General features: G+C 42.3%; 1 protein-coding gene across 1 annotated transcript in view; it reads right to left on the reverse strand.

Moving 5' to 3' along the window:
- Window positions 1-10,343, reverse strand: part of shank1 (SH3 and multiple ankyrin repeat domains 1) — a 103,730-nt gene that overhangs the window by 37,751 nt on the left and 55,636 nt on the right. The window contains exon 15 of the mRNA XM_037689217.1: window positions 9,725-9,800. Coding sequence (XP_037545145.1) covers window positions 9,725-9,800 — 76 coding nt within the window. The remainder of the gene's footprint in view (window positions 1-9,724; window positions 9,801-10,343) is intronic.

Genomic DNA, 10,343 nt, shown 5'->3' on the forward strand with positions numbered 1-10,343 from the left:
GAGGGATGGATTGATGGATTGATTGATGGATGGATTGATGGATTGATTGATGGATGGATTGATGGATTGATTGATGGATTGATGGATAGATGGATGGGTGGTTGGTTGATGGATGGATTGATGGATTGATTGATGGATGGATTGATGGATTGATTGATGGATTGATTGATGGATTGATGGATTGATTGATGGATTGATGGATTGATTGATGGATTGATGGATGGATGGATGGTGCTGCACCGCTCAGGCAAAATGAAGCTGCTTTGACCATTAAATAAACGCGTAATAAACGTGACGGGTCAGCTGTGACGCATAATAAATGTGACTTATACGCCAAAGCGACGTTTTTTTTCCGTCTTCGTGATGCTTTTTTTTTTGACTGATGTGACTTGTACTCTGGAGTGACTTATGCGCCGGAAAATACGGTATTCAAAATGTGGGCAGGCCCACAATAAAGGTTTGAGAAAAGCCGAAAAACCGTATAAGGAGCTATGGCTCTACACAAAGCCTGGAGCGCCGCAGTTTCACTCTAGGAAAGACCACCAGAGCGTGAGCCTACGTGGTCATTTTTTTTACATAAATCAAAATGTTTTAAAGACAAATGAGATTGTTCTAACAGGCTGAATTATGTATAGCAGCTAAATGCAACAACACAGTGATGAAGGGGTGAATCCAGTTCAGCTTCTCCTCACGACCAACTGATGAAGACTACCCAAGCCACAGAAGACGACACATGGACCGAGATGGTGTGTTGCTTTGGCCCAAGAAGAGCGAAGAGAAGATCCACCAAACTCCCAGACGAAAAGACGGAAACATTGAACTCGCCATGTGGAAGAAATGCACAAGTATCTGGTTTCGTTTTGCTGTTTTTTCCAGAAACAGCTGCCTAAATCTACTCAAACACAGCACTGAGATGAAAGATAGTATTTCCTGTTCCCTGGTTGCTTGTTTTTACTACACAGGTCTTCGTGGTTTTGGGACACAGATCTAACTTTCTGTTCAGAGTCTGAATGTTGGTGTTTAGAGCCGCAGAGGGCAGTCGATGTCTCGTTTAGTGGCCTGTATTTGATTGTGCCAGGACTTCATGCTAACTTCAGGAGCCTTGGCTCAAGTCATCACTTGTTGGCAACTTTTGCCCACATGCTCTGCCGCCTTGTCCTCGTCTATTCTCTTTTACTTTTTTCCACATTTCTCAATTTCTGACATGAAAATGAATGTTTCTCATGAATTGTACAGTTAAAAGTAACAATCTGTAAAATCTCTGTTATATGCCCTTTAAGAAAAAAATGTGAAGAAAAGTTAGAATTGGTTATACCTTCAGATTAAACTCATATCCACCCTCTCTATTCCAGGCTTTAAAACGAGCACTCGCACGTCATGCAACCACACGCACACTCCTTACGGTCATCTGCAGTTAACAAGGCTGAAATGAAGAGGCAGAGCGGATAAAAGAAGGGGCTTGGATGCAGACAGGAAGAGGAGGATGGAGAAACAGCTGGGAAGAAGAGGAGAAGGCGGCGTCCAGATTTTCTCTCTAAAAGGCACTCACATCATCTCTCCGACAGAGCTTCCTTCCATGTATGTGGAAATTGTCCTCCATCAACTTGCCCTCCCTCCCCCTTTCTCGCCTCTCTACATCTTCTCTCTCTTTCTGTCATCCTCTTGAATCCTTCCTGCTTTGGAGAACGATCACAGCTCCTGTCGTCTCTCCTCTCATGTCTGTGCCGTTTTGTTTTCCTCCCTCCTCGACAGGCTACGCCACGGCGATTGTGAGAGCATGCTCGTGTGATGACACAGAGAGAAAGTGTTGCTGGGTGGAGCAAATGTTGACAGAAGGTTCACATGATCATGTGCTTGTTTATCGGCATGTCCGCCCGACATGTTCTCTTTAGCTCTTTTGCCACGTGCATCAATGCATCTATTACACCATAAAGAGATACTAATAAAGCTTTGTTCTTATTGGACCTTAAGACCAAATCGTTGAATCAGGTTCAGTGCAAGTTGTCGAGAAAATATAATCATATATGGACATGAGAAAAATAAATGAAGATAATCTACTTTTCTTGGGGTCCTTATTTAAAAATAAAAAAATCATGACAGCGCTCTGCAATGCCGAAAGATCATGCAGACGATGAGCCCTGCAGAGAATCTGATGCACTCTGCCATCATGAAGCCCGGCTCGCTGACTTGGAGCCGGGTCTCACTTTTGGAAAGCAGAACCGGTGCTCAGGGATGAACCAATTGCCGAGGTAAAGCACCGGATGCTAACACTTATCAGACAAAAGGTGATAGTGGAGTCCAGCTTCCATGTCCTGTCTATATCAGTTTGCCCTAAAAATGGATGGAGCTGGGGCATCTGGTCTTTACCAGACTGTTGAGGGCAAGAGGAGTCGAGAGGGCTAATCAAATCGGAGGGCTGCTGCGGTGAGCGCTGACGCTGAGGTCGTGAGCCTGGGTGGAGCTGCCATGAGTAAAAAGCTTGGTGGTAGTAGCAAATATTAAAACGAGAACTTGAAAAATTTAAAAAGAGGGTTACATGTGAACAGCAGCTGAACATGAGTCAGTTGGTCCAAAGGAATGGGTGAACGCCGTTCAGAAGCATACGTTTTTAGAAAAACATAATTTTTAGCACTGACAACACCAGTGTTTGAAAAGATCACTGTGAAGGTGAACACAAAGCAGCAACTTCCAGGTCTGAGAAATAAGACAAGCAGAAAGCAGCAATTCCACTAATGGCCACTAGAGGTCATCTCCTTGTAAACTTTTGTCAAAATGCACAACTTTAACCACTAATACAGTCCATGCTCAACAATCCAGGTATACAATCCAACAATTTTCAGTCAGGTCATCTGGACAGTTTCTTTTTTTTTTTTTTTTTTTGCTGAAACGTTTCGCATTCGATCCAGAAGGCTTCATCAGTCAAGGAAACACACAACACAAAACTGATTCTTCTCCCAACAGCTTACTCCAAAATGGAACAAACCAGTTATGTTGGTGCTAAGATGGTCTCTTTGGCACGCCCCCTACTCCGATGCCGGCCCTCTCCCTCGTCGACTGGTTCAAAACCAACAAAGTTCAGTGTTTCCCCTACCATCATACAAGCGGCGTGCCCCACCCTGACCCCGTCAACAGAACTGAGCACCCCGCCTACCAAACCGAGCACCCCCCACCCCCACCCAGCACTGACATAGCACTAAGCTAGTGGCGCGAAATACAAGCTCTCTAGCTAAAAAGCTAAAAGCAGCACTAACGATGCCTCTTCCCTCATGCTGAAAAAAACAACACGCAGCACGGAAAGAACATGGAAACTCCACCCAGAAAGGCTCCCAGCTGGGATTTGAACCAACAACGTACTCACTGAGAGGCAGCAGCTCTACCAACTGTGCCACCATGCCACCCCAGCCATATCAGAGCTGTCAAATATTTCCTGATGGCTAATGTATAAACTTCTTCGAGTAATAATGAAGACGTTACGGAGGCAGAAAGTCTATTTCTTGTGTTTATTTAACGTACGTGCACAAAATAATAATGCCTACATCAATAAAAAAAAGATTGATGCTCTATTCTTTTTCCAAATGTCCTCTCCCTCTTGAGTGCCCTTCACTGTTTGACCTCCAGATGGAGACACTGCAGGGCGGTGAAGGCGATAAAAGGAAATTAAAAAGTGCAGGGGGGGGGCGGGGGATTGCAACACATCCATGAACAGAACTCAGCGGAGGGCCGCAGAGATGTGGCCAAATATAAAGAAGTTAAAGGAGGCGATGTTAAAATAAGACGTCGAGATAAAAGTTGTGTAAGTGGGCTCATGTGAGGGTGGATCTGAGTCAACCTGCCTGTTTAAACAATCTGAGCTCCATCACTGCTGAAACTCACCTTTAATTATTGATGCGTGTGCTGATATGTGTACACAAACACGTGTGTCAGTTTGCACGGATGGGTCTTTTTACACAAACTGTCACAGTTAATGAAGCACATTAAAAATAAATCGGTGTTAGAGATAATCCTTAGCAAGTAATAAGGAGAAAATATATAGAAAAAACTGATTAAAAACCACGTTAGGTTAAGAAAATCACTGAAAATTTCACGTCTAGAGTTCCTTGAAGTATTTTAAGAGAAAAAGTTGTAACCTTTTTGGTAAAAAACACATAATTAAAAAAATAAAGACCCTGCTGTATCTCAAGCAACATCACAAGTTGTCACGCTCAGAGAAAGTGTTGAGGATGACTCTCAGCTACCACCACACCAAATTTTAGCATGTGGTGGCGCAGAGGTTAGAGAGGTGGGCCTATGATCCGAAGATCGCCGGTTCACGCCCCGGCCCCGACAACATCAAAATTGTGGGTGGGGTAGGTGAAACACCCACACTTGCCCCCACACTCATTCGCCCCACTCTGGGCCCATGAGCAAGGCCCTTAACCCCCACCATGTGCTCCCTAAACAGGTCTCTCTTGAAAATGAGTTCTCATGGCTCAATGAGACTACCTGGATAAATAAAGGCTAAATTAAAAAAAAAAAAAAAAAAAAATATATATATATATATATATATACACACACACACACACACACACACACACACACACACATATATATATATATATATATATGTGTATAAAATCAAGAAGCATTTGTTTTCAATTGTCAATACAAATTAGAACTAAATTGACTGCTAAAGTACATTTAATGCTCATTTCCTGAATGCTTCTTTAAAATCTCTTCAGTTCATTAAATATTTTGCTAACACACAAAGTACCAGTAACGATAACGGTTAACAGCATTTTGAGTGTGTAATGGAGATGCCTGTCAGCTACAATCGCACCAAGCTCCATATTTTTAAAACGGATTTATTAATTGCCATTTCTGTGTTTTTTGAGGTCAGCTAGTTGTGGCGGCCATCTTGAATTTAAGTGACTCCAATAGTTAGTTGTAGACATTCATCTATTACTTTCTGAGTTTCATTGCACTTTTCCCAGTGATTTGTGAGTTTTTTTTTACAGACAGCCACACACAAACATGGGTAAAACACCGTCACCCGCCTTTTTTTAATCACTTTCCAAAAACAAATAAACTCCATAAATGATTACTAGAAAAACTGTTGACACGAAGGAGAAAAATCTACGGTGGCCCTAAGGTGTAAATGAACAATATTTGAAAAAACAGAATTACATTAGAAAAAACAGAATTACGTTAAAAAAACGGAATTACCGGTACATTAAGCCAAACAAGTTTTATGCTGTTAATAAAGTAAAAAAAATAAAATAAAATAAAATAAAAAATTCCTGTTTGGCTTAATGTAATTCTGTTTTTTCAAACACAATTCCATCCATCCATTATCTTCCACTTATTCCGAAGTCGGGTCTCTGGGGCAGCAGCTTGAGCAGGGAGGCCCAGACATCTCTTTCCACAGACACCTCTTCCAGCTCTTCTGGGAGGATTCCAATGCGTTCCCAGGCCAACCGAAAGACATAGTCTCTCCAGCATGTCCTGGGTCTTCCCTGGGGTCTCCTCCCAGTTGGACATGCCCGAAGCACCTCTCTAGGGAGGCGCCCAGGGGGCATGCCCGAACCACCTCAACTGGCTCCTCTCGACGTGGAGGAGCAGCAGTTCTACTCCGTCTCTCCCGAATAACTGAACTTTTCACCCTATCTCTAAGGGAGAGTCCAGCTACCTTGCGGAGAAAATTCATTTCAACCTCCTGTATCCGCAATCTCATTCTTTCGGTCACTACCCAGAGCTCATGACCATAGGTGAGGGTAGGAACGTAGACTGACCGGTAAATGGAGAGCTTTGCCTTACAACTCAGCTCTCTCTTCACCACAATGGACCGGTACAGAGGCCGCAATCCTGCAGATGCTGCACCAATCCGTCTGTCAATCTCACACTCCATTCCCTCACTCGTGAACAAAACCCCAAGATACTTGAACTCCTCCACATGAGGCAGAACCTCACCCTCAACCTGAAGAGAGCAATCCACCCTTTTCCGGTTGAGGATCATGACCTCAGATTTGGAGGTGCTGATTATCATCCCAGCCGCTTCACACTCGGCTGCAAACTGCTCCAGTGAGAGCTGAAGATCACGGCACGATGACACCAACAGGACCACATCATCTGCAAAGAGCAGAGATGGAATCCTGGGGCCACCAAACCGGACTCCCTCTGCCCCCTGGCTGCACCGAGAAATTCTGTCCATAAAAGTTATGAACAGCATCGGTGACAATGGGCAGCCCTGGTGGAGTCCAACTCCCACCCTGAAGGGGTCCGACTTACTGCCGACAATGCGAACCAAACTCTCGCACCGCTTGTATAGGGACTGAACAGCCCGTAACAACGGGCCCCCAATCCCATACTCACAGAGCACCCCCCACAGTGTACCCTGAGGAACACGGTTGAATGCCTTCTCCAAGTCCACAAAACACATGTAGACTGGATGGGCAGACTCCCATGATCCCTCAAGGACCCTAGTGAGGGTAAAGAGTTGATCCAGTGTTCCATGGCCAGGACGGAACCCACATTGTTCCTCCTTCCGTTTGTTCAAATGCGATTCAGATTTTCAAAAGTAATTCCATTTTTTCAAATGTTGTTCATTTACACCTTAGGTCCACCGTAAAAATCTTTTTTAAACATATGAAATTACTTATTTTCCAGGTTTTTTTCTCAGGATTCCTCATCGGTTCTATGGAAATGCCTGAGAAAATTTAAACAAATCGGATCGTGCTCAGCATTTTCATCAATACAAAGTTTATAACACAAAGGTTGTCACAGAAGGAGCTTTTCTAAACATTCTTCTTGAGTAAAATAACCCACGTGGCCTCATTGTTAAAGCTAAGGCATCATGGGGCATTTTGCAGGAGGATTAGAGGCAAAACCCATAAAACAACCCAAGTTCCAAAAATGCAGACAATATATTAGTTTTCATTGCTTTAAGGAGCAAACTCATACAATAATCAGTTTTTACTCTTTCAATCAATAGAACATTATTCAAAGGAAGTCTTTGTCAAGTACTTCCTGTTCTAACAGAAAAACCTGGAAAAATATTCTCCCTTTAAGAATGAATAGCTGCGTAAGACCGGATGTTGTTTGAGTCACAGCGGGTGAATAACAAGAGGCAAAAAATAAAAAGACTCATTGATCTCCGCTCCTCTTCATGGATTATTTGTAGCTGGTCTCATGGCTCAGTAATACACATGCATTACTTTAGATTGTACAGTCACTGAAGGCAGCAATCATCCGGTGGTTTTATAACACCGGTTCATAAAAAGAAAGCTCAGATCTAATCAGACTGGTCTAAAAAAAAAAAAACCCAAGATTTTAAAATAAAACAACAAAGCAGCTCTACATCTCAGAGACAGTAAAACAGACATGGAACAGGAGAGCTTAAAGTAAAAGGATAAAATAATTTATCTGTCTGCTGTTTAAACGTTAAGATACAGCTGGTGAGCATCTGAGCTGAGGACGTCTCTATAGCAGCAGGAATATACAGAACGAGTCATTCTGCTGCATGAATCACTCCCAGGACATCACTTCACACAAATCTTGAAATAAATACAACCAGTATGTTGCCATACAAACAAGATCCCTGCTAGCATGTGCTGGAGACTAACAGCAAGGCAGCAGGGTAACAATGAAAAGGCTGTCCGTTTGAAATAAACTCCCACAGAGAGGACGGACGAGTCACTTCAGGCTCTTTACCGAAGTACCAAACTCATCTTCAGCGAGACCCGTTCAGATGTCAGAGGGGTAAAACTGTTGTGAACCTTCATGTACTGTTACCAAATCCAGATACTACACTGAGCAGATTGAATATCTAAACGTCTCGTCAGTCCAAGTGCCACAAAGTGCCCTAACGTTTGAATGAAAACTCTTCTGTCATGTGAAGTACCCACTCTGGTGTGACCTCAGCCACTCCTCCTGTTAGGAGGTAGCTGGGGCTAAAGTGATGGGCTTCATTATTTAAAGCCCCTGCACTGCTTAACTTTCACGTCAGAGTTTAAACTAAGATATAATATTCAGAAGAAAAAAAAAATCACATTCGTTTAAATGTCAAAATAAGTCCAAATCAAGGGTTAGAAAACTGACATGAGGATAAGTGGTACACGGTGAACTGGTGTTATGGCAGCCATGATTAGTGTCTCAAAATGTCCAGTTTGTTCAAACTTTCTATCTCTAACCACATTTACTGTAACGCACCTCCCAAAATATGAACCGGCACATCGAGTCAAAGCTTTAGGCCAAGACCTTCAGACAGACCAAGTGTTCCTGCATTGTGTGGAACACCAAAATGCTCAAAATTAAATAAATAAATAAAGCATTAGGAAATAAGTATCTAAGCTCATTATTATGAAAAAGAAATGCATTTTTATTCTTTTATTTCATAATTGTGTTTTTCATGATAGCTTATGTATTGCATAATGTTTTTTTTCATAACTGTTTATTTCATAATGCTACTTTTCAGCAGAATGACTTGAGCCGTCAATCAACGTCAGTGGGTTGGACCTTCACGCCCACTGGCTGATCCTTCACATCCATTAGTCTTCCTGAATACCTGCTCACAGGTACAGCTAGCATAGCAGCTAGCAGTGACTTGCTAGGCGAACAGTCAAGAAGGATGGCAGAGTTGCACGAGCTTCGTTCAGCTCAGGTAACTTTAGCAGATCAAACTGAGAGGATTACGTTCTCAGAAGATACAGGTGACAAAAAGTGATGGACTGAAAAAAATCGATAGGCGCCGCAGGAGCGCACACCAGAGCGTGCACGGGAGGACTCACTGTTAGCTGTACCAGTGAGCAGGAAGACTAATGGATGTGAAGGATCAGCCAGTGGGCGTGCAGGTCCAACCCACTGACATTGATTGACGGCTGAAGCCATTCTGCTGAAAAACGCAATTATGAAATAAAAAAAATAAAAATGAAAATTTTTCTTATTTCATAATGCTTTATTTATTTAATTAATTTTGAGCATTTTGGTGTTCCATAGAATTCTCTCAGTGAAGGAACTGCTTTACGAAGCTGCCGCGTTTTAGTTTTGGAACCAGTCTGCCCACTAGCAGTGTTGGGCTTTTAGCCAAACATACCATACTTTCCAGTCTATAAGCCATTACTTTTTTGCTTATACAAACCTGCAGCTAATTTATTTATATATATATATATATATATATATATATATATATATTTTTTTTTTTTTTTTTTTTTAATGGGCTAACGAGCTTCCTGCCGCCAAAACATTTAGCTTCGTCACACCCGGGCGCTCACGTAGCTGCCCAATACACACCTCTCACGAGGAGTGGGTCCTCGTGACACACAAAGAGTGAACCCCACAGGTCTTCATGGCAACTACCACCAGTGTTTCCCCTAGTTTACTAGAGACACGTCTGTGTTGCGTTGTTTGTACCAACAGTTTTTGAGGGGGGGTCAGAGGGAAAGAGTGCTCCTCTGTAGCAATTTTGCTTCTTTAGTGTTGACTGCCACTGAGCAAACATCATAAACATCAACAGCAGTTGAGAAACAATTAGTAATGACAGCATCATCATGTGCCATGGACCAAAGCAGCCATTGAACATTTTTTGGGACAAAGACGTTCATCCTTTTGTGAAAGAGGCGCCCAATCAACTAGCTAAATAACCAAACAACAACCGTGACTTTATGAATCAAAAAGTTGCTCCGTTCTCAGCCACAGCTGACGGCAGCTCGGTTTTCAACTCTCTGACAGATGGAGAGATTTCAGTTCTCACCTGGGAGCGTCGAAGCTGTCGTAGGACCCGACGGTGTAATGACGGAACAACCTTTTGGCTCGTTCTCCACGACTCTCTGAAACGTAGAAATGTCAGACATGATCGAATGTTTCAGCAGACCAACGATAACGTAATCATAACTGGAGAACTATTTCTATGCAACTCTTTAATTCGTCTTCAGCAGCTTGTGACTAACACGGAGAAATGTTTGTGCTCAGGAAAATGACTGTTGGTTTTTATTTATTATTTTCTAAATATTTTTTCTTCTTATACTACTTGTAGCTTTTTTGCTACTAGTTTGGTATTTGGAGCTTTTAGCTCAAATTATGCTACTTAAGAGATTTCATCCAGCCTTAGGCAACTTTCAGTTTTTCATACTTTTAGCTTCTAGTGATACATTTGATACTTTTAGTGTCTAGCTAGACTTTTGGTACTTTTATTGTATACCTAACATTTTGTTGCTTTTAGCTGCCATTTGACTATTTTCATAATTTAACAGTCCCTTGGCTACATTTAACTTCTAGCTAGCCTTTTGTTATTTTATCTTCAATGTAGCCTTTTGCTATGTTTGACTTTTAGCTAGCCTTTCGCTACATTTAACTTCTAGCTATACTTTTGC

The sequence above is a fragment of the Nematolebias whitei genome, chromosome 15, assembly GCF_014905685.2.
Source record: "Nematolebias whitei isolate Nwh7 chromosome 15, NemWhi1, whole genome shotgun sequence".
In the NCBI taxonomy this organism is placed as follows: domain Eukaryota; kingdom Metazoa; phylum Chordata; class Actinopteri; order Cyprinodontiformes; family Rivulidae; genus Nematolebias; species Nematolebias whitei.